The sequence below is a fragment of the Pelodiscus sinensis genome, chromosome 3, assembly GCF_052426305.1.
Source record: "Pelodiscus sinensis isolate ZL-2025 chromosome 3, ASM5242630v1, whole genome shotgun sequence".
NCBI classification, from domain to species: domain Eukaryota; kingdom Metazoa; phylum Chordata; order Testudines; family Trionychidae; genus Pelodiscus; species Pelodiscus sinensis.
The window spans coordinates 169,478,511-169,503,162 of NC_143054.1; the positions used below are offsets into that span (position 1 = coordinate 169,478,511).

The window sequence follows — 24,652 nt, forward strand, 5'->3', positions numbered from 1 at the left end:
ATCTAGCTCTCTTTTTTTTTTTTAACCTTGTTAAAGTTCTAACTTTCACCGCATCCTCTGGCAAGGAGTTCCAGAGGTTGAGTGTGTTCTGAGTGAAGAAAAACTTCCTTTTGTTTGTTTTAAACCTGCTGCCTATTAATTTCATTTGGTGACCCCTAGTTCTTTTATTATGGAAATAAGTAAATAACTTTTCCTTATTCACTTTTTCCATACCTGTCATGATTTTATAGACCTCTATCATATCCCTCCTTAGTCTCCTCCTTTCTAAGCTGAAAAGTCCAAGTCTTTTTAATCTCTCTTCATATGGGACCTGTTTCAAACCCCTAATCATTTTTGTTGCCCTTTTCTGAACCTTTATTAATGGTGTAAATGTCACAGCGATAAAGCTGGTATGTGCAGTACTATGCCATTTAAAGCAAGAAGAGTAGAGTTTATCACCTCCAGTGCATGCTTATAGAGGAAGACAGGAGTTGAAAAACATAGATGTGGCAGTACAAGAGGCATAGAGAGTTGTAGCTGCCAATCTTACCAGAGAACTGTAAGTTGTGGGTACAGTTTGGACCGTCTTGTCCAGCTCCCTTGGGACCTGACCTGTCCCGGACAAAGGAATTTTCTGGACCAGGAAAGGTCTGGTGGGACAGGGAACACCAGCTTCTCTGCTGGGCTCTACTGCCCTTAGCCCTGTGAGCTCTGTCAGTGGCTCCACTGGTGGCCCCGTTGTCTCTGCTGGCAATCATGGCCCTGCCAGTTGTGAGCTCTGCAGCCCCCCTCCCTTCCTGGCCCTGCCTGCTGTGGACCCGCTGCCCAGTGGACTGCAGCATCCCCACTGTCTTCCCAGCCTTCTGTGAGTTCTACTCCCCCCTACTCCTTGCAGGCTCCGGCTTCCCCACTGGTTTCCCGGTCCAGATGACTGTGGGCTCTGCTGGCCCATGGGCTCTGCTGGCCCATGGGCTCTGCTGGCCCATGGGCTCTGCTGCCCCGCTGGCTGGCTCTGCTCCCAGCCACCAGCAACCTCTGTGATGGGGCTCTCTAGTCCAGCAGCATCCATGGATTTTACAGACCATGGATGTTGCCAGACCAGAGAGTCCCAGACCACAGAGATTCAACCTGCACTTTCTTCAGAACTGGATTTAAAGTGGGTAGTTAGCAGACACCTTTGAATCAGACTGTAAGAGAAACATATCTGCTTCCCAGGTGACTGCTTTTGTTTTAATTTAGCTTTGTTACCAAATGAGTGAAGTGGTTGTTGTTGGAATTTACCCAGGAACCTAAAAAGGACAGTAGAATTTGTCAGTTTTAAACACAGATTACCCTTGAAGCTGCTATTTTCTCTGTAACCGTGAATCTGGTATAGTGAACCCAATATATTGTTTGATAGTTGTACTTGGGTTTGGGGGATCATGCTTTCTCAGGGGCAGTGGAAGGAATTAAGCAGCGTCTCAAGTACCCTATACCAGTGTTTCTCAAACTATGGGCTGTGGCCCGGTACCGGGCCGCAGGAAAAAAAAATACCGGGCCTCAGTGTGGCTGCCGGGAGGGGAGCAGAGCAGGGCGGACTGGGAGGAGGTGCGTGTGTGTGTGTGGGGCGGGGGGGGGGGGAACCAGACACCGGGAAGCAGGGTTGGGGGCAGCAAGACTGTCCCATGGAGATGGGGGAGGAGGTGGGCGGCTGGTGGAAGCAGGGTTGGGGGCAGCGGGGCTGTCCCGCGGAGATCTGGGCTGGCAGAAGGTTGGAGTGCAGGCTCTGGTCTTGGGTTAAGGGATTTGAAGTGTGAGAGGGGCTCTGAGCTTAGCTTGGGGGCAGGCAGTTGAGGTGTAGGAAGGGGTTCTTGGTGCAGGCTCTGGGAGGGTGTTGGGATGCAGGGGTGCTCGGGGCTGGGACTTGGGATGCAGGAGGGGGTTCGTGACTGGGGTAGGATTGTGGGATGTGGGCTCCAGCAGAGCACTCCTGGGTGGTGATACAGTGGGGCTAAGGCAGGGACCCTGCCCTGTACTACTCCCAAAAGCGGCCAGTGAACACCCTCCCAAGTCATGTTGTGCCCCCTCTCTGCTCTGTGGACATAGGACACAGGGTGGGAGAGAAGGGGCACCTTGACATCAGCGCTCCTCTTCTCCCTCCCCTGCCCTTGACAGAAAGCAGGAGGTTGCTGAGGGGACAGCTCCAAGGAAAGAGTAGAAGGTGCACAGCAGTGGGGGGAAGGGCAGCGGAAGTGCTGGCACTTGGTAGCCTCTTGGCCAAACCAGTCGAGATCACCTGTCAGAGGTTCCAAGATCTACCAGTAGATCCCGATCTATTGGTTGGTGACCACTGAGTTAGGGTACGAGGAAGCTGCATACCAAATTTCGTGGTCTAGCTCTTAGGAAGAGTTCTCAAATGGATTTACAGATGCACAGGCAGACGGACTCACAGACACACTCTAATAGATATAGATATGTAACCCTTCTGCCAGGTAGTGCCAGGGCTGAGTTCAATGTCTAGGGGCTCCTTTTCATCCATCCATCACAGCACTGGCTTGAGCCTCTCCCATTAGCCTGAGAAATTTACACAACATCTCTGGGTGCCTCTGGGACACAATGCTTCCCCACTCACAAGCACAGAGTCTGAGTGTGGAAAAGAAACCTTTAATAAAAGGGGAGGGAAGTAACATGGCATTAATTTAGGAAAATACTACAGAGTTCATAACCAAAACTGTGAGTAGACATCCCAGCCCAAGTAGGTTGGGCAATATACTTTTTCCTCTCCGGTTTTTAACTCCAGCAATGTAAATGTCCCCTTCACATACCCTACACTTCTCTGTACTCCACTCAGTGTCGCTGCCCTTGGTTAGGGCAGACCAGAGTTCAGAGGTGATCTGCAGAGTTCACCTCCCATCCTGAATGGTGGAGTATAGGGGTAACTCGCTCACTCTGCTAGTCACTTGCCATTCACCTGGAGGGCGAGTTTCCTATTTTGAAATAAGTGCTGTGTAGATGCTCCTAATTTTGAAGTAAGCTAAACAATTGATGTAGCTCAATTTGTGTAGCTGATTTCGAGTTAAGCCGTACTATGTAGATGTACCCTCAGTGATTTCAGCTCTTAGTCCAAAGCACAGACCAGCCACAAGAGATTCCAGCAGCCACTGAAGTAAATTTACATACAAAAAAGATGCCTTATGGAACCTTTCTTTAACTCTGAAGCAGTGGGGAGAAACAGGTTAAACCAGTCTTACAGCTCATGCATGAAAGGTATGCATTCTGCTGACTCAACTCCTTCTCCAGCTTAAACTATAGGGATCTGGAATTGGACCCTCTGTCCCTCCAAGTGTATTTACACTGACAGGGTCTCTCCTTTGAACTGAGTTAAACACAATTTTTCTGCATTCTCCCAATAACTGCAAACATTGGTGGTCATATCTTACATTTCCTGCATTTAGTATTAACACAATTTGTGACTCCACAACAGCCAAATTGGTCACAATGGGTAAACCACCTTCTAACAATTGAATATCTAGCAGGCCTAAGCAAACTGAGTGAACTGTATTTACATAACCACACCCAGGATTTCCTTCCCATTCAAGCTGGCTGTAATGGAAGCATTGATTCAGACCCTGTTTACAGATATAGATATTGTATGCAGTCTTGCTAAACACTTAGAGGTCTGTATATTTGATGTTAGTCTCTAAGGTGCCCCAGGACTACTCGTTATTCTTTTCTTGACATTAATGAGAATGAGACCTTTAGCTTACCTTGCAGAAGTCAAATAAAATCTTTTCTATGTTACGTTTTTAGTACTCCACTTAAATTTACCAGTTCCTGGTTTATTAAAAAATAGTCACAGCATGAGTTACATTAACTTTGATAAAATATCAAAAGAAGTTGAAGTGTTTTTGTCTGTTTTGTGATTAATATTATTGATTGTAACAATATGAAAGATTATGAGAAATTTGTTCACAAAGTCATGCATTTGTTTAGCCAGCATTCAGTGAGTTGTTTAAAAAATCCCCAAATGAGAATGCCTTGGACATATCTTTCCTACTTAAAAAAATACATATATATTCTCAGTGGATAGAATAAAATAAATAACTTTTTTCTGGAATTTTGGCAAAATATTTGAATGGGAGAAATAGACATTTTAGTTGATTTTATTTGTATTTTTTTTCCCTTTTCAGAAAGCTTAGTGGAAATAGTATTGCTCAAACTCAGTTGATGCATGATTTATTGATGGCCATTAAAGTCTCAATGTTGCTACTACAGAAATTACAGGATAATTTTCAGGGAAGTCTTTGGAAGAAACCTGGTTCTCTTGTGTGGCAAAGTATGTGTGGTATACTGAATAACTTCACAAAATTATTAATGGATGGTAAGTATCAGCAGTATTTAAATACTATAAAGTTTAACTGAAATAATTCTTAGTTCAAAAACTTGTCATTTGGACTTGTCCTTCAATTTAAGTCATTATATTACAGATTTTGGTAGAAGCTCACTAAGGGTACACAGTTAGGCTATGTCTACACTGGCGCCTCATTTGCATACCTAATGAGCCTCCATTTTTGCAGAAGAGGCTCTTGCGCTAGAAGGAGCTGTCTACACTGCCCCTTCTTGCGCAAGAAAAACCCTCTTGCGCAATGCCGCTACACTGATTATTTTCAGGAATAACGGCATTGCGCAAGAGGGTTTTTCTTGCGCAAGAAGGGGCAGTGTAGACAGCTCCTTCTAGCACAAGAGCCTCTTCCGCAAAAATGTCAGCTCGTTAGGTATGCAATTGTCTCAGCGATATTCCATGCTTAGCCTAATTTGCATACTTCTGGCGCAACAACCCGCCAGTGTAGATATAGCCTTATTTTGGAATAAGCTACTCTGGAATAGTTATTCTGAAATAGCTTATTTCAAAATGTCACGTCTACACTGAAGGGAAGCCTCAAAATTAGTCTGAGGCAGGCTTCCCTAATGTAGATGTGCTATCTCAATTTAGAACCCCAGGAGGAATAACTTAGAATGGCCCTGGTGAGGGGCTATTTCAAAATAATGGAAGTGGAGTGTCTACACGCGTCTTATTTCAAAATAGCTGTTTTGGAATAGGCATTATTCTTCATAGAATGAGGTTTACAGAAGTCGGAATAAGCCGTCTGTTATTTCAAAATAACAGAATTGCTTTGTGGACGCTTGCATAGTTATTTTGGAATAAGAGCCGTTATTCCAAAATAACTTTGTGTAGACACACTCTAAGATCCCAGTCTTACTATCATCAATTCACAACGAGCAGAGGGAGAATTGAGACTTTATCAAAAACAGGCTTGGGCAAAATAAAGCTGGTGGGTCGGATCCAGCTTGCCAAGCTGCCGGATCCGGTCCACGACTAAAGCAGGAAGCCTCAGGCGGACTCCCTGCTTGCCCCACCCCCGTATGCCACTGAGAAAAGCAGCTGCTGGCCATTTGTGTTTCTCAGCTATGGGGGAGGAGTTGGAAGAGGCTTCATGTACTTTCGCCACCCCTGGCGGTTTCTAGCCAATAGGAACTGCCTGTTTGAAGAACAGACAGCATGTGAAGCACCACTCTCCTTTCCCCTCAGGCTCTTATTCACTGATGCACAAGGCCCCTGCAGCCTGTGTAGGGGCGGGGCAGGCAGGGAGACGGCCTGAGAAACATGTTTGTTCTGCTGGCTGAGAGTTACCCAAGTGAGTCTCCCGTTCAGAATCTTCCTCTGGCACCTCAGGTCCTCCCCTCAACCTGCTGTCACCCCATATAGTCCAAACCCTCTGCCCCCCTCCTGAACCCATGCCCCCTCCCAGATCCTGCAATCCAATCCCCCTGCTCTGGGTCACAACCCAAACCCATATCTCCCCTCGTGCACCTGTAACAAATCCTTCCTGCCCTAGGTCACAACCCAAATCCCTGCACCCTAGTCCTGTGCCCCAGGTCATAACTGCCTCCTTCACCCAAACTCCCTCCCGGATCCCACACGTCCTCCTGAACCCCAATCTCTTACCCCAGGCTCCCTTCTGCACTCAATCTCCATTGCAGATCCCACATCTCCTCCATTAATATCATGGAAGGGTGTGGCCCTTGACCATGTTCCAAAATCTTGGAGTGGCCCCCCCATCAAAATATTAAGCACCACTGATCAAAAATATCCACTCATTATAATAAGTGAATGGCATTTCTGTTACCTTTCAAACTTCAACAAATACTTTCAGTGAGCATTTCCAGATTTTTGTTTACAGAAAATTTTTACTGATTAAATGCAGGATTCTGCTATCAGACACACATATGCCAATGCTGCAGAACTGTGGTGTGTAACCTGTTATTTAGTTCAACTTCTGTTCCAGATGACTGGAGGGTAGGTAAGGTGACAGATTTTTTTGAAGAAGGCTCCGTGGCAGTTACTGGTTGGTAAACCTAATTTCAGTATCAGGCAAATTGGTTGAAACCATAAGAAAGAATGGAATCATTGGGACACATAGATGGATGTGATGTGTTGGGAGGAATCAACATGGCTTTTGTAAAGGGAAATCATGCCTCATCAATTCTTTCTTTCAACAAACCTGAGAACAAGGATGATTCAGTGGTTACAATGTTGTTGGATTTTCAGGAAGCCTTTTGAGAAGGTCCCTCACCAAAGGCTCTTGTGCAGAATATGTAGTCATGGGATAGGAGGGAAGGCTGTCTCATGGATCAGTAACTGGTTAAAAGACAGGAACCAAAGGGCAGGGATAAATGATCAGTCCTCAAAATGAAGAAAGGTAAATAGTAGTGTCAGCCAGGAATCTGCAATAGGACTGTGCCATTCAATGCATTCCATAAATGATATGGAAAAAGGGTAAACATTGAGGTGGCAAAATTTGCAGATAATACAGAATTATTCAAGATAGTTAAGTCCAAGACCTAGAATAGTTACAAAAGGATCTCACAAATCTAGATGATTGAATTTAATTTGCCATTTTGTTGCCCAGTGTGGATGGTAGTGTTCTCTGAAATACTTCCAGTTCCATGTGCAGGGCCAGGTAGGTGGGCAGAACTGCTGGATCTCAAGAACTGTAGGGTCTCAATGTGTGGATGAGACAATGGTGCAGGAAGAAGGGGTTTAGATTTATTAGGAACTGGGGAAACTTTTTGGAAATAGGGAGCTTATACAGGAAGAATGGGCTCTACCTAAACCAAAACAGAACCAATTTTAATATATAGTTTCTTTCAAATACAGCAAGCATTGTACAATGAAGAATGTTTGTTTTCTTTTCTGTTATAAAGAAAGTCTTTTGCCTACTGTTCAGACTACCTCAGGATTGGCTGTCATTCTCTTTACTAAAACTATGTTTGAGCCTGTTGAAAAGTTACCTTGTTTGGTGAGTATGTGTCTTCTCTTAAAATAAAACTATATATTTGTATTACTGCTAATTATTAAGTACTTGGATATTCTATTTGTAATTCATCAGTAAGATTAGCATTAATTGATATTTGGTTTTGCAGGTCAGTGACTTGCTCCTCCGTTCAGTGAAGTGTGCAAGTGTGCCAGAATGGTTTATGAGCAGCTGTCGGAGCCTTTGTATTGAAGAGCTCTCTGGTTCAGTCCTCCTCTTCCTTTGTCATGGAGCGCTGGCCATGTTAGAATGGAAGAATGGCAGTATGGGTCAAAATGGAGAGAAATTACTCTTAGATATTGTGTTGGTTTTGATATCTTTGGCTTCACAGTAGGTCTATATTTTTAGTTAACTATTTTTTGACTTCTTTATATATTCATTTCTGTGGTTGAAACCATAGCTACTAACAATGTCATGTAGTCCATACCTTTTTCTGAAGTTGGAAATTGTAATTACTGTACTCTTATCCAAGTTTTGCCACCTTTTAATAACCTTTTCCGAGTAGTCCTAACCATATTAATTATACAAAGTATTTGATAGTTTATTTCATATTTCATTGCCTGAATGTATTTTACAGTTTCCACTATTTTCTGAGATGTGGAAATGTATATCTTTTCTTTGAGGTCAGTGGGACTAGTTTTGGACTGAGGTATTCCTCTGCTTGAGAAAGTGTGGCAGGCTCAGGCTCTATGCAGAAATGTAAATCATACTTGCTAGATTTAATCTTTTCTACTAAATATTCATCTTTTCATACAGAATAAAAGGATGGTGAATTTTGTGACCGCAAAACAGCGGAGGATATTATGAATTAATGTTTTATTTAGTTCATTAAAATTGTAAAGCCCTATTTTGTAAGTAATACTGAGTGAATAATGAAAGAAAATCTGCAGTATTCCCATTTCTTTTCTTTTCTTTTTTATTTTAAGATTAAAAGACTCCAGTATGGCAGTATCCTTATCTAGAGTCTTAGCTATTTGGACTAATTCAGCATTGGATGTCCTTGAATCAAGCTCCCAAAATCTAAAGTGCAGTCTCAATGGAAACTCCAACACAACTGGAAAACTGCTGGAATATGTGTACGCGCATTGGGAACATCCTCTGGATGCTGTTAGACACCAGGCCAAGTTGATATTCAGGAATGTCCTACGAATACACCAAGCCACTCTTAAAGGATCTGTTGTAAAATCGGACCTTTTCTTGTCTGTGTTGACAGAAAGCTTGCTAAGTTTAGAATGGCACGTTAAAGGCAAATATGCTTCACTTGGCTGTCTTGTGGAGTGTGTGGGTGTTGAAAATATTTTAACAGTCGACAGAACAATCCCAGTGCAAATTTTGGATGTAATGGGTGATCAGACTCTTGCATCTTATGCAAGTGATCTTTTGGAAACCATGTTTATAAATCACAAGAGTCATCTGATATCTTCATTTCAAAAAAACATCTGGATTAACCAATGGCATGACACATGGGTATCTCCTCTTCTTTTAGTATTGTGTGAAGGAAATCCTGACCAAACTACTTATGTAATAGATTACTATTTACCAAAACTACTGAAATGTAGCCCTGACAGTCTGAGCTATATGATTAAAATTCTTCAGGCTTCAGCTGATGCTAATATTGGTAAGAAAATAATCTTAATATATATAGTTCAGATGTTTAAATAAGATGCAGCAATTGTAGAGCTATGACTTCTGATTTGTTTTTTCTTGGAAGTAGTAAGAGTGGCAAAGTGAGAAATTTCAAACTTTTTTAATTGCTCTTAGCTTAGTTTTGGCTGAGTGCACATGTAAGAGTTTCTCCACTTTTTCACATTCTCATCATGAAGCAAAATGTCTCTGTTACTTATTTTAATGAATTCTGCCTAATAGTTTCGTTGTTTATCAGTGTTATCACACTCATGAGAGTTTCTACAGTATTTTTATATATTTTGCTTGTATTTCTTATAAACACTTGCACATGGCAAATGTAGAAGAAACAAATCAGTAAACTTTGTAGTTCACTTTTTCATAAAATATTTTTGTTAGAGTGGACTGACAAGGTTTATGGTGCTGTTGTGCACAGTTTGGTGGTGGTTCTCAGCGTGGTTTTGTGATTTGCTGGTTCTCTGAGGCATTTCTGGTGGTACTTAGAATGAAACACTTGGGGAAAGAAGGAATGGGGGAACTGGCTGGATCCATGAGAGAATCTTTCTCTTATCAAGTCACCCACACACTAGAATTGTGGGGGATGCCTTAAGTAGATTGACATTCCAACCAGCAATGTGTTAATAAGAGGGAAAATATTTTTCTTTTTTAGGATCTTATAATACCAGAGGTGCTCTTGGAGCCTTGATGGCCTGCCTGAGAACAGCTAGAGCTCATGGGCACTTAAAATTTACAGATATCATGAGAGATGGACTACTGTCAATCGAATGTGTCAAGCAAGGTTTAGTTCATCAGCATAATCAGGTAGAGGAAGAACGTTATTTTTGTGCTTTTAAAGTTTGAAGAATTAATTAGCCTTCTAATGTTTCATTTCATTATCATTATACAAACTTTCTGTCTCAAGTATTTACTGCAGATGCAGATTAAAAAAATCTATAATTCACTTTGAAATATTTTGTAGGTTCGCATTGATGCTTTAGGCTTGCTTTGTGAAACTCATCGGAGCACAGAGATCTTGTCTATGGAAGAGATGCAGCTAATTCTGTTTTTCATTACATACAATTTGAACAGCCAGTCTCCTGCAGAGAGGCAGCAGATTTGTTCCCTATTAAAAAAGGTAATCTTCAAGAATAAACAATATGTAGTAAAGCCCATGTATTTATAAATGTTACTGTCTGTTAGCATGATATAAAATAGGAACTATTCTTTCAACTGAATTATGTATTTTTTGTGATACTGTTATGCTTAACAACTCTAGTTGTGGCTCAGACCCCATTGTGCTAGGTAACGTACAAACCCAGAATAAAAAGATGGTCCCTGCCCCAAAGAGTTTCATCTTTTATTTAGACTGCAGTGTTGGGAGAGGAAGAGAAAACAGAGACAATATTTGTCAACATTTTAATCAGTGGTATCAGGGCATTATCAGTCGTACCATGACACCTACAAAAAAGATCGAAGAGTTCTGATGAGGATAATGAGATTGATTTAAAGATATTTATGGAGTGTTCCCCTCCACCATGAGAGACAGCATGGGAGATACCAAAATATTTCCAAACAAGCACCCTTAAAAAGTGGATGATTGAGGCTGATATCATTGTCCAATTGGAGATAGATTGAGGAGGAACTGAAGAAAGACCGTTTTTTCTTCATGATGGAGGGTTGCTAGGGGAAGGATATAAAGAAGGGACTGGTACAGAGGCAGCAGTGCAGGGTGGCAGCAGCTGCTGTCCAGAGTTGGCGGGGGAAGGGGCTGAGTTCCTGGACCTGGTGTGAGCTGGAACTGAGCTGTGCTGCTTGTCTGCCTGGCTCCTAATACGCTTTAAATGCTGAGTTGCAACAGGGGTAGGTGCTGGACTCAGGTGAGCCAGAACAGAGCTAGGCTGCTGGCCAGCCTGCTAAAAAATTTACTGGGGAGGCAGGAGGGTGAATATATATACAGGCAGTCCCCGGGTTATGTACAAGATAGGGACTGTAGGTTTGTTCTTAAGTTGAATTTGTATGTAAGTCGGAACTGGTACATATTTTTGGGGGGGGACAGGGAGCTGGAGTTAGGTGGAAAAGACCCTGATTCTCATTCAACTTCCTTATTCTAAGAAAAACAAATACTGTTTTGGTATGAAGGTTTTTTTGGTTGATATGATCAATTTTTAATTAAAATAAGTTTCAGTGTTTCATGCTATATTCAAATCTTCCTTTTGGGGTACCTGAAAGATCCCAGTTATTCATTTAATAGTCAGAATCTTTGTTTTTTATAACTAACAAAAGTTTATTCAATGAATATTACTGTTCCAAATAGAATTTGCTACAGATGGTTCAGTGAAATGGATATTAAGTGTAATCAATAGTCATTGGAGAGCACAGTGAAATATTGATACAATCAAAGCTGTTGTATTCTGCTGAGCAGAAAATGGAAATCCCTTCCTGTGAAGCGATAGAAATGTAGCCGTCAGCTTCCTGTGAAGAGTGAGTGTGTGTGTGTGTGTGTGTGTGTGTGTGTGTGTGTGAGAATTTATCCACAGGATTAATTTTAAAGAAAAATTCTGTGTTGGGAACAGTTTAGCCACAGGTGGGTCCTCATTGTCCACTCACCCACTTAGCAACCAGACCCATCCCCTCGGGGCTTACCCTGCTCCACTCCAGCCAGGGTGTGGGGTTGGGGCTTATCCCCTCTTCCCTTCTGCCCTGCTCCTCCCCATTCTTGCCCACCCACACCACTGGGTAACTTTTCAGCTTCACCTCTGCCAGGCTGGAAGGGACTTGTTAATTTAACGTGACGCTAACAAGATACTTGCAGCTCTAGTGCTAAAGAGGGAAAGAGCTGTTGCTCCCAAGGTGGGGACTGTAACACAATGGGTCTCACTGCCTGCTGCTCCTGCTGTTCCCTAGGAAATTAATTTTTCCGCTCTGGGGTGCCCCCTTTTGGCTGGTGTCTTGTTCCCCCCAGCAGACCCGCGTCCTCTGCGGAGAGAAAAGCTGCTCCGCGTCTCCCTGGTCTGCTGGGAGGGGGAGAGGGCGCTAGCTCCGCGTCTCCCTGGTCTGCTGGGGGGAAGCGCCGCCCCCCCCGCGCCGCCGGAGGCGGCGACAGTGGGGGAGGCTCTCCGCACTAGCTGCGCCTTCCGCGCCCCCCCCCCCGTTTGTAACTAGGGATCCGATGTAAGTTGGATTGATGTAACCCGGGGACTGCCTGTAGTCTATAAAATTAACCTATAAGCCTTTTCTTATTGGTTAATTAACTGCACTATTACATCCCTCCTCAGAGATGAAACTCTTGAGAGAGTAGAGGAGGGGACCAAGGACACAGCCCCCTGAAATCCTCTTAGAATGTTGGAGAGGAAATAAAGCAGCATCCTCTAACGGTGTGCTGGTGTAATTAGAGAAGAGGAGAAACATTAAAGAACAGAGTTATGAAATTCCAGAGAATAGAAGATTTTATGAAGAATCTGGTTGACCATGTTGAAGGTGGCTGACAGTACTGAGTGCTGGTTCTGAGCTTTGGCTAGGAAGAGGATAGTAGAAAATTTGGCAAGAGCAAAGTCAGAGAAGTTCAAGGAGAAGAAACTGAATTAGAGTGGTCTAGTATGGAACTGGAGGAAAGGAACTACAGATGGCGGTTTTAGACCGCATGTTCAGTGAGTTTAGTGTTGAAAAGAAGATGGGGTGGTAGTTGGACAGAGGCAAGTGGTTGGGAGAGACTGAAGCATGCTGTTACTGAGCGAGAGAGAGAAGGAAGCTGAGGAGGAGGGGACACTAAAAGAGAAGGGCGAGGTAGGGGAAGAGAAAGTAGGCTTGAGAGCAATGAAGAGGTGGGATGGGATGAGCTCACAGGGCAAGTGGAAAGGAGGACAGGAAGTATGAAGTGTGTGTGTGTGTGTGTGTGTGTGTGTGTGTGTGTGTGTGTGTGTGTGTGTGTGGTGAGAGGAGTGATTTATAAGACTGCAGAAGCTAAAGGGAATGAAATATAAAGAAGCTGTGGCTGTGAACTTTTAAGAGAGTGGGCATTCCTGAGGCAGAAGGAGAGGAAGGGAAAGAGCATGAACCCTGCCCCCACTTCCTCCTGGCCTTGTTGGGCTTCCGGCCCTGCTGGCAGCCTTCTGCAGTGCTGGGCTCTGTCAACAGCCCACTGCTGTGCTGCGGTTCCTGCCCCGATCAGTGGCCTGCAGTCACACCAGGAAGGTTAGTGTCCCACCAGGGTTCTCAGTCCCACTAGCAACCTGCTGCCCTGCCAGAGCCAGCTGACACTCCAGTCGCTTTGCTGCCAGTCCAACCGGACTTCTGTGGTACGGCTCCCGTTTGTCGGCCCCCCTGAAGCCAGTCCAGCTGGGCTCCCAGTACCTTCAGGGCTCCTGCCACCAACCCTCTACTAGGACTCCAGGAACATATGTGGACCAGGAACATCTGTGTTTCCAGACCAGAGAGTCCCAGTTTAGGTTCAGCCTGAAGTATCTAGATTTGTGCTAACAGGAGAAGGGGCAGATCAAAGTGGAGCATGGAGGATCAAGGAGTGATATAACTTACTTATGTGATTATTATATGGTTCATGAACTTGTACACTTTTTGAACTCTAAGTAACTAAACCTGAAAACTATGCCCAAATATTCTTGTTTAAATCTTTTAGTTATACTTTCGGGATGTCGGCATGTAATTGACTACACAATTTACCAATGAATCTGTGCTTATCAGTTAATCCTGTCAACTACATGCATTTCTCCCTCCTTGCTGCTTCTCTATCAAAGGCAGCAAGATGGGGGAGGCAGAAGCCATTGCTCCCACCCCAATGCTGCTGCCTCTGATAGAGAAGGAGCAGTGCAGAGAGTGGGGGGGGGGGCAGGCAGGAGCGGATACGTGTGGGGAAACAGCTCCAGTCTCCCCTGCCCACCCCCTGGCTTCCTCCTATAGAGGCAGGGGGAGGGGAGGATCAGGCAGGAGCCAGTGCTCACAGGAACTAGCTTAAAAGGAGGCTCCCCCCAGCTCTGGCTCTGCAGACTCACCTGCCTCTCCCTCCAAAAGAATTTGGAGAGCAAATGATGAACCTTTGAGGCAGCAGTGTGGGGATGGGGACAGGAGAGGCTGCTGTGAAGCAGCCTCTGTCCATGGAGGACCCAGGTTTGCTGCGCCACAGATGGCTCTGTAGCATCAGCCTCTCTCCGTGGGGGCAGAGGGGGAGGTCCATGCTCACTGCATACAGGAGCTGCTGCTGTGTATCAGTCTGTGTCTGCAGGGAGCAGGGTTCCCTCTAAGGTGCGCTTCTGTGCGGCTCCGCACAAGAAATTTTAAATCCGCCCACCTCATTCCCAGAGCTGTGCAGCAGCTCTCACTTTCTTGCAGGACCTCAAGCTGAGTGGTGTGGCAGCTGGGGCCACATGGGGAGCAGCTGCTCTGGTGGCCAGGGCGGATTTTTTACATGTTTAGATGTTTGAATTATAAATAAGATGCACCATACTGTGTTTTATAAACGATAAAGAAGTCTTAATCTTATGAGATTTCACTACAATTCTTGGCTGTTAAATTTTCATGAAGAAGTAGACTGTGAGACTGCAAGGTGTCAATGAGGATTTGGATTTGAAATTAGCGAACTGATTATCAAGGTTTTACTGCAAATTTATAATAAGGTGACATTTGATTTCAGGTTAGATATTTATCTATTATTTACAAAACAAATCAAACTTGTTTTTGTGTGTTCTTTAGCAGCATCACCTGGGGGGTCTTCAGGCCAGTATGCAATCAGGAATTACTGCTAGGAAGTATTAACTCCTGCATACCAATTTTGGTTGCTGTTATGTAGCCACTAAAGGCTTAGGTCAGTGGTAGAACAGCTCAATACGACTGTGCAAGTAGGTGAAACCAGAGCCAGATCTCCAATGCAACAGAGGCAGGGGTATGTGCAGAGCTCCCGACAAAGTGGCTAGTGTGCGCATAACTCCCCTGTATTCCCTCCAACTCGGGACTTAAATATTGAGTGTGGTTGATGGCCACATCACTGGTGCAGTTCATCCTTAATGCATAGTACTGACTGGAAGCATTATTGCATATGTAATACTAAGCGAGCAAAAGGGTAAATTGGTAAATTAAACAGAAACAAAGAATTTGGACAGCAAATGCTGAACCTTTAGCTCTAATAAATTATTCAGTGAATTGATGGAAATAGTGTGAATTAAAGTCACAACAGGCCAAAGAGAGTTCTGATTTTAGTCCTCCAGAACCAAATTTTATGATCCCAGACATAGGCCCTTAAAGGCTTTTAGTTGTATTTTGAAAAGATATGCAACTTTCCAAGTGCATTTCATTCCTCACATTCTAACTTGTGTAGTGCCAACAGTCGCATAGGGCAGGACGGGAGATCATCTATACTCCAGCTGTGGGACAGTCTGGGAAAGGGCTATAAACAGAAGAAGTTAAATTTTGCAGGACTAATTTTTTTTTTATTTGACTTCATATTGAATAAACATTTAAAGCCATGCACCTTGTTAATTATCTCTCTTTTTAGTATTCTTTCTTCCATAACATTTTCTATGTATATGATATTTGTTAATAATTTGGGTGCTACAGTGGCATACAACTAAATAAGCACACTTGATCTTAATATTGGTGCACAAGACAAAACTCACTCTGCTTGTGAATGGAAAATCTTAGAGGGAACGGTGGCATGGAGCTGGGACCCATGGACAGGGGCTGCTGCTGACCTGCACGACTGCCTCTTATTCAGAAGTAGCGGTGCAGGGCAGCAGGCAGGAGCCAGTCTCTTGAATCGGCTTCTGCCTACCACCCTGCACTGCTGCCTCTGATAGAAAGGCAGCAGCGCAGGTTGTCAGGGAGCTCCCCAGCAGTGGGGTCAGGAGTAGACTGGTTGCTGGCCCCCCTCCAGGGGCTATTGAATAGTTACGTAACCGCTAACACTTTGAGATTACAAGCTATCTAAGATCCCTGACTTTAGTGTGTTTGATTAACTATGTTTTGCTTGTGTTTAAAAGTTCTTCTGCAGGATACAAGAAAGCTCCCAGGTTCTTTATAAACTGGAACAAAATAAAACCAAACAAGACATAATTAAAGAATCAGCTAAACGGGATCATTTTGCAGCTTTACAGCAGTATAAAGTAAGTATAGGAACTGTTACAAGGAGTTTAATAATAATAATTCTTAGCATTTTTATAGTCCTTGAAAAGCATTAACTACTAATCCTCATAATACAAGAAAATAAAAATGAAGGATATCCAACTGCCTGTCTTTAGAAAGTGAAATTGAGGAGAGCCTTCTAGGCTGGATAGCTGAAAAACCAAAAATATTTTCTTTTCCCACAATGGAATTTTTGTGAAATCTTTTCCTAGTATGAGACGAAATCACTTTTTGACAGTGCTGCTGCTGCTGCTTTTTTGTGTGTGTGGAAAGAATTTTCCACTTTCTGTTTGGCTCTAGTTTTTTTGCTCACTGTAAAAGGCAGCATAACTGTGTGTGTGATCTTATATTGAGAAGTCAGGTACATTTTTATTTATGTGCATAACACATAAACTGTACTCAACACATGCCTTTTGTGATCTTCAGGATTTTATGTCATCTATATGTGATAAACTTTTTGAAGCTCTGTTTCCTGGCTCATCCCATTCAACCAGATTTTCTGCATTAACTATTCTGGGATCAATAGCGGAAATATTTTCTGTTCCAGAAGGTGAGGTGTCTGACTTTCATGGTGGGCCAGTGGTAGGGTTAAAAAATGGGCTTGCTTACAAAAGTGCACTGGCTAACTGGGTACTAAATTTCAGTGTTAGTTTTCTTTTCAAAATTTAGACTTCAGGTATAGTTTACTATATTGTTTGTTCTTTTTTAAATAAAATCAAGGTGCCAGTAGAATAAGAAAAATATGGTTTTGGAATAAATGAACATTAGAAGATAATAAATGCTGTTTTAATAAACTATGGGGAATTGAACATTCATTAAAATATCAAGATAATAAAATTGTTAATATAAAAAGGCTCAAATGGTATTGGGTTCTCAAAGTATGACATTCTAAAATGGGGAGTGTGTTTGTTTATTTTGTTTTATTTCTTTTTTTAAATTAGGTGGTTGCTTATATTTTGGTGCTGCTAACTACTGATATTTCTTTCAGTAACAGGTTATTTGAACATTCAAAGATATTCATTATATGAGCTTTTCTTCAAGTGTTTATAATCAGTAAATTTTGTGTTTATTTTACACGAGCGACTTAAAAATAAAATGGTTTGTAAAAATTAGAGAAAAATCTAAGTATTATTAGAGTAAGAGAACAGACTGACTCATTAAATTCTTATTACATTTTCCTCTTCTCCAAAATAGCTGTTCAGAGTATGAATGAATTAATCTTATTTTCCTAAGATACTTTTGTAAACCTCAAGTTGTAGTAGGAGGTATCCTAACTAGGGCCCTACCAAATTCACTGTATTGTATGGTCATTTTCATGGCCATAAGGTTTGCAGATAGGTAAATTTCAGTGTGGTAACTCCGGGGTTTCCAACTCAAAAAGGGGATTGTATTTGTGCGGGTTGCAAAGGGGAGTAATGAGATTGCTACTCCCACTTTCTTGCTGCTTTCAGAGCTAGATAGCATGGGAAGGGATGTGTGTGGACCTATCTGAAACTGGGAGAGAGAACCAAGATCAACCCTGCAGAGAAAGAGTGAGTCTTGTCCTGCCTTAGCTCTTCCTGGACTAGCAGCTATGACACACCCCCTTTGCTGGGGCCCTCCAAACACTACAGGGAAGATCAGACCCAACTCCACAAGAATCCTCCAGCTGCAGGAACCCCTGGAGCTGCTCTCCAATCCTACAACGTCCTGCCACCGACGGGTCTGGTTTTCCGCTTCTCTCCCCAAGCAGCTGTGCAGGGGACAGACTATTTTTTAGCCCATCCAGATCCAGGATTCCCCTTTGCTGGGGCACTCTTAGGAGCAGGGGACATCAGATTTCATGGGGAAGGGTTTTTTTCACCTTCCATGGGGAAAGAAGGAAGCAGTCATGGACATGAAATTGGTAGGGCCCTAATTATAGACTACTTTTAGAAGTCATGGAGGCCATACTGAAGATGTACTAATGAATTGAGAAACTAGACAATATTTTTAGAGCAGACTGTAATAGAAATTTAGCTAAGTGATCTTTATATGTAGGAGTAAAAGTACTTTTGAGTTTGTTGTTTCATTGCTATTAATTCCAAGTAGTCAGTCATGAGTTTGTGTGTGTTTTAAAAAATGTTTAATTCTTTTTATTATCTTCTGGGTATTGAGCTGTTAGAGATCATTCTAGTCACATTTTAGTCTTTATTCCAAAGCCATAATGTCTGGAAACTTTTTTTTAGTAATGAAAGCTGAGTTTCTCACCTAATTGCATGGCTAGAGCTTTAGGAAAAGCTAATGTGATAAGAGTTGGCATCTCTGAGATTTGAGAATATTAGAATTTTTTTAATGTGGTAAGTACCTTTTGTATTCTCTGGGGTTTGCTTTCTAGTACGCCAATATAATATAAATACACACCACAAATTGATTTGTAGGCAGTGATAGGAAAACAATGTACATTGAAAGTGTTACTCTTTTTAGCTCTAACAGCATTAGCACATCAGGTGAGGTAATGCATACTATGCGGGTGTGATTTCTGAAGTGTACTAATGGGTTGAACATTATTCGGTCCATGTAGATCCTGTTGGCTCACATTAAATGTTTAAGTAGGGAACATTGAATGTGCACCATCAAGCACTTCATGGTCCAATTAATGCCCAACAAATTAGTATGTGTTAAAAATCAGACTCCCAGAGTGTGCATTATAACACTATGTAGCCAAGCTATTAAGGTCTGAGAGAGTTAATTAAATAAAAATAGAATACAAGTATCATGGCCTTCCCCCCATGCTTTATGAAGAATGGCTTATGAATATGCATAAGACAAAATAGGTCATATAACATATCAATTTTAATGTTGCAATCTGCTGAATGAGTATATTCAATTTCTGTGCATGTATCATTCTTGTATATGAATTTAGAAATATGAAGTGTGAATTTATTTATAATTGTAAATGTGCTAATGAGGGCTATTACTGGTGCTCTGGAAACTTAATTGCTAAGTGATCACGCCAATGACCCGTGAATGATTTTATTCTGTCTGAAAGCCCAAGCTATGGTTGGTCCTACAAAGATATGTAACCAGGCCACCTCTTGCTGAAATCTGTTTTGTATATGGTACTTTTCCACTCAAGGTGAGAGAAGTTTGAAATTAAACACAAAGAATTCCTGCCTTGGCAAAAGATATAAAGGGGAGGGAGGGAGACAAAGAATAGGGCCAGATGCCAGGAGACTCTCTCTCACCATTCAAGATGCCTGCTGGAAACATTTAAGACTGAATGGGGAAAGGATTGGGCCCAAACTAGGAAGTTGCTTAGCTTGTGAAAGAGATGTTTAGATCAACTGTTTAGGGTAAGAATGTTCATGTAACAAGTTTGTTAGTATATTAGAATTAGCATTCTTTTATTTATTTGATCTTCATAACTTACTTTGATCTGACTATTTTCACCGGCAATTGCTTAAATCCCATATTTTATATTTAATTAAAACACTTTTTGGTTTATTATCAAGCCCAGTGTAAAGAATTGTTACTCGAGGGTGAGCAACTACTATGCATATCTCTCTTGCATTGGCCTTATGAACTTTTTCTATGTAAAACTTTCACACTGGGCAAGATGGATTTATATGGGATTTTGGTACCTTTGGGTTTGGTTTTCTGGGTGCTGAGCCATTATAGCTAAGTCCTCCCACAGCTGAACTGGTTCAATGTCTATATTGCTGTGCGGGAGGAGGCATTAACCCCAACTCTGTGCCTTAGCTGGGGGAGGTCAGTGCTTCTGGCCCAGCAGGACAGGCTGGTGGGGAGCCCCAAAGAGCAGGAAGGTGGGTGTCAGTAGCTTGATCAGTTCCCCGGAGTACAACCCTAAGGGGATTTCTGTGATCTAAACCATCACTATGTCGTTTGATGATGATGAAACATAATGGTGGCATTGGTCTTTGAACAGGTCAGACACAAGCAATCTTTCAGTTGGCTCACAAGATTGATTCTACACATATTCAAACACTGATCCAGTGTTTTGCCAGCACTTTTGAGGAAGTAAAAGTTTTAGCATTTGAACTTCTCATGAAACTACATGATGTGTTAGATTTACAGGTATGACACAATTTTTTGTTTAAAAGATACAGTATTCCCTAAAAATCACACTTCCCATTGTAATTGTTTTATCTAGTACACAGATCACACATCACATGGAGAAGATCAAAATGTGAGGGTAATTTTCACAGTTGTATGTGTAGAAAATAAGTTTGGTCTAATATCCTTTTTGCCTCATTGGTTGAGATTAGAGAGGCAAAATTTAGTGGGGAAGGCTAAACGAACCTTAAGAAAATGTATGATTCATAAGTCATGATTTGCAGCCACATGACCTTGTACAGTGATTGCATCGTATCTCATAAATTAAGGAGAGGTCAGGCCAAGTCACTGCTTACTATTAGTGATATGGGTGGTTCAGTAGGTGTCAGTTTTCAGTCTCCAGCATGTTTGATGTAGTGTATTGTTGAAGGTACTGTCTTCCTGAAGATGCATAAAACCTGAGGGGCAAACCACTTGTGATCACTGAGTACACAATGATAGTGACCTGAATATTTTGGCAAAGTTCCAAGTTAGTGGTTATCTCCCAAGTGTCTAAATTCCTCTTTTAATATCAATTGAACAAGATACTTTTTACTTTCTGCTTTTAAATTTTCTGTTGCAATGTGTTTGTTAAACTGATTAAGCCTTCACCCCTGATGTGTTTTGTTTTAGTGGTAGATGAAGTGAACACAATATGTCCTTTGCCTTTTACTTGGTAAAAGTCTCAGGAGTGAAGGTAATAAATACTGTTAGGGCATTGTGTGCCAAATTTTTTTAAAAACTTCCGCATGCCATATTTTAAAATTTTGCACTATTTTGAAAGTGTAATTTGTCAATAAATAAATGCAGAGGCTTCCGCATGGCAAGTCCACTGGCTGTATGAAGTTGGACGATCAATCTACAGCTCCCCCCTCAGTGGAGAGACTGCACCTGATCCTGATACAACAGAAGGCCTGGACCTACCCCAGAATCACTCTCAAGCCCTCTCTCTCTGTGCCAGATGCACCAGGTGTGGGGCAGGCAGGCTTAAAACTGTGGAGGGGCTCAGTGTGGGGTGAGATGATTTTGTGTTGGACTATCTGGGTGCAAGCAGCTCAGTAAGAAGCAGTGTTCTCTGTAAGATATGCACTTGTGCAGCCACTTAAGAGAAAGTCAAATGCCATCCAGCCAATTAGCAAAAGGCCCACAGCTAGGTTTCTTGTTTTCTACTGATGGTGCACATTTACATAAGCCTTGGTGCATATACAATTTTATTCCACACACAGATGGAAAAATATCTGCACATGGATTTGAAAGATTCGAGATTAGGGAATATTGGTGGGGATGTCTAGCTGAGAGATGTCGATGCATAGAGGCTTATTTTTTGGGGGTATTCCTGGTGCTAGGACAATGGAACTTTGCTGGTGCTTCCAGATAATGGTAGTTGGGGCTCAGAGGGAGAATCTGGGTGCTGAAGAAGTGGACTTGGTGGAGTGGGAATCTGGGTGCCGCTTTTGGGGGCGTCAGCGACATAGGAGTCTGGATGTGGGCCTTAGGGGCAGGATTATCAGGATGGGAGTTTGACAGTAAGGAGCTTAGTGGGAAATGATCTGGGTGCAGGGAGGAGATCTGGAGGTAGGAGGCCTCCAGATGCAGGGTTTGAGATTCATCAAGATGGGATTTAGGTATGGAGAGGTTGGTGGATTCTTAATGTACTTGATGAGGCTTGATAGGAGTGTCAGCTCTTGGTCTTTCTGCCTTTGTTTGGCTTTAATTTTCAAGCTGCTGTCTCCTTTCTTTGCAAATTGTACCCTTAATTTATCTGATACAGATTTGATTCATTCTTGCCACTTTTACTCTGAAAAATTGATTTGAAGTGGATAAACAAATCAGTGGGCAAACGCTCTTTGTTGCTGATTTTTGTTTTTGTGCTGCACAGTATATGATGTGCTCTTCTATAATAATCTACATATGGCTTTTTCTGTGTAAAATTCATTACCAATTAAAATGCAGAAGAACGTTTTGTTTTTATAATGGTTTTTAAGTATCTGAGCACTGCTTTAGATAGTCTTATGTTTAATAGATCTGTAGGTGTGCTTTTGCTGAATGCTAGCAAATGTTTGTGCAAATCCCTGTCTTGTACATAGAGTAGGTAGTCAGTATATAATACAGATAACTGTGAGACAGTGCAATCCAATGAAGTTACTGAAAATCAGATTCCAAAAGGTTTGAATTGAAATAACACTTTTGATATGCAACCTGAAGAAAAATGTATATTGAGAATTACTGAACCTTTTTTTTTTTTTTTTAAAATTTCAGGACTCTGAAAACCTACATCTCTTATTTCAAGCAGCCATGGATCTTAGCATAAGTACTAAACCATATGACTGTGTTACTGCCTCATATTTGCTGAACTTTTTAATACATCATAAAAGGCTGCTGAGTGTCTGCTTAAAAAATCAACAGGTTGCACATGCACTTCAGGAAGATGAGGATATGTCTGCAAGCACCAAGGAAAAGAACACTTTAGCCGGTTAGTTTTGAGGAATAAAAACTTTTTGGATATTTTTGTTTAGAAGCTTCCCATTTTATTTCCTTGGAGACTATTGTTATGGGCATTCTAGAAAGAGGAAGAGTAATCTTTTAAGAAATAAGTTTGAGGGGTAGCTGTGTTAGTCTGGGCAAAATCCACTTTCTCACATGAGCAGAGTGGAGAGAAAAGGGGGGACCCTCACAATTTATAACAAAGAAGGAAGAGGGGAAAGGTAAGAAAAAAATCTGTCAATAGCAGTGCCTGTGTTAATGAGGCTAATTGAGTGTGCTGGAAGTGTCCCATACTTAGTTTTGATGTCAATTGGATGTTGAATGTAAAGAAAGCAGGTCTTTGCTCAAGACATGATAGATAGTGTCAAATTTATATATGAATGCCAATCTCTCTCTCGTTCTCGTTAGTTTTGAAATTCCTTTGTGGAAAAATGGCTAATTTTAAATCCATTAATGAGTGCCCAGGTAGATTAAAATGTGCTGCTACAGGTTTTTGTGTATTACCATTTCTGTTATGTGACTTGTATCCATTTAACCTTTGTCATAGAGATTGTTCAGTTTGGCCAATATATATGGCAGAGAGGCATTGCTGGTGCTTGATGGCAGGTATCACGTTTGTGGATGTGCAGTTGTATGAGCCTCTGATGTTATGGCTTATGTGGTTGGGTCCTGTAATGGTGTTCCTTGTATAGATGTGTGGACAGAGTAGCAACAGGGTTTATTGCAAGAGTAGGTTCTTGGTTGAGTGTGTCTGAAGTGTGGTTTGTGGTTGCTGGAAAGAATTTGCTTCAGATTAGGAAGTTGTCTGTAGGCGAGGATTGGTCTGTTTTCCAAGGACTGTGAGAGTGAGGTGTTATGAAATGAGGTTAGATTTAAGCATTATACTTTAGTATAAATGGAACTGTCTGAGGATTGGTAGCACTTGTAGGTCAATGGCAACCTTCTCTAACCCCTACCCAAGCTAGGTATTACAAGACACAAAACTTGGCCTTACCCTCCTGCATTAGATGTGGCCCTATAGGCCAGGAAGGTCGGCTTAAGGTATACAGCTGCATAGTGACGTCCGAACAGCGCAAGGCTGACAGGAGCAAATGCTCCCATCGGCTTCCCTTGCTTCTCGCAGAACGAGGAGTACTGGACCACCAGCAGGGGCTGCCCTGTGCGTTCAGTTTACAGGTCTATACTAGACATGCTAAATTTGACGCTCTGGAGATCAATCTTTTCGCGTTTATCTTCTGGTAAGTATAGACGTGTCCATAGTGCTCTCCTGCTTATGCCTTATTTATATCAAAAGCTTAGACTTTCTTGTTGACAAACTGCTCCTGACCTCATACTCTTTTTTTTTTTTTCCCTCAAAAACAAAAAAATAACAAAAACAACCCCTTCTTCCCCAAGATTGGGAGGGCATAATTCTATAAAACCTCCTATAGTCTCAGGCCACACTTAAATTAGGCATCTCAAAAGCACCTGAAGTCATGTTTTGACTCCAGAAGTAAGTTCCCTGTTTTTTTTCAGTGGTGCCAAGCACACAGCGTTATCACCAGAAGCTGCATAGCGTAGACATACCCTTAGATACTTCAGTGTCTGAGTACCTTGGTCTTTTAAAATACTTTTGACACCTGTGATTTTCTTTGTTCTAAAGTCTGGAGAGGGATGGTGTTTCTCTCTAGTTCAATATTTTGGGCCCAATCTGGTTGGAGTCTTTTAGCGCCAGCCCAATATAAATGTAGAAAGGATGGGAAAAGCACTAAAGGTGCTAAGTACAACTGAAAATCACTTGCCTTATTTAGGTGCTGGAATAAGGAATTACGTGGCTGAGTAGAGGCATCGAAGATTAAATGTTCTGTCAAAGTGGTTGTTTAACTTTTCTTTAAGGGCAAAATCTGTCCTCTAATATGTGTGTGTTACTTCCATTGATTTCAGCATGAGCTGTGTGATTGTGTCTGCAGATAATGTTTGTTAGTCTTTACAAACGTCAGCTCAAGTTAGAATTGCAAACTGACAATTTA

General features: G+C 42.0%; 1 protein-coding gene across 3 annotated transcripts in view; it reads left to right on the plus strand.

Moving 5' to 3' along the window:
• Positions 1–4,133: 4,133 nt before the first annotated feature.
• Positions 4,134–24,652, plus strand: part of THADA (THADA armadillo repeat containing) — a 281,980-nt gene continuing 261,461 nt past the window's right edge. For 2 of the 3 annotated variants that reach the window (XM_075925431.2, XM_075925430.2), the window contains exons 1-10: positions 4,134–4,339; positions 7,225–7,319; positions 7,444–7,664; positions 8,261–8,952; positions 9,628–9,779; positions 9,937–10,092; positions 15,944–16,066; positions 16,512–16,635; positions 19,993–20,141; positions 22,419–22,632. In XM_075925431.2, coding sequence (XP_075781546.2) covers positions 4,186–4,339; positions 7,225–7,319; positions 7,444–7,664; positions 8,261–8,952; positions 9,628–9,779; positions 9,937–10,092; positions 15,944–16,066; positions 16,512–16,635; positions 19,993–20,141; positions 22,419–22,632 — 2,080 coding nt within the window. In that variant the 5' untranslated portion in view covers positions 4,134–4,185. The remainder of the gene's footprint in view (positions 4,340–7,224; positions 7,320–7,443; positions 7,665–8,260; positions 8,953–9,627; positions 9,780–9,936; positions 10,093–15,943; positions 16,067–16,511; positions 16,636–19,992; positions 20,142–22,418; positions 22,633–24,652) is intronic. The other variant, XM_089777509.1, reaches the window with a different exon arrangement.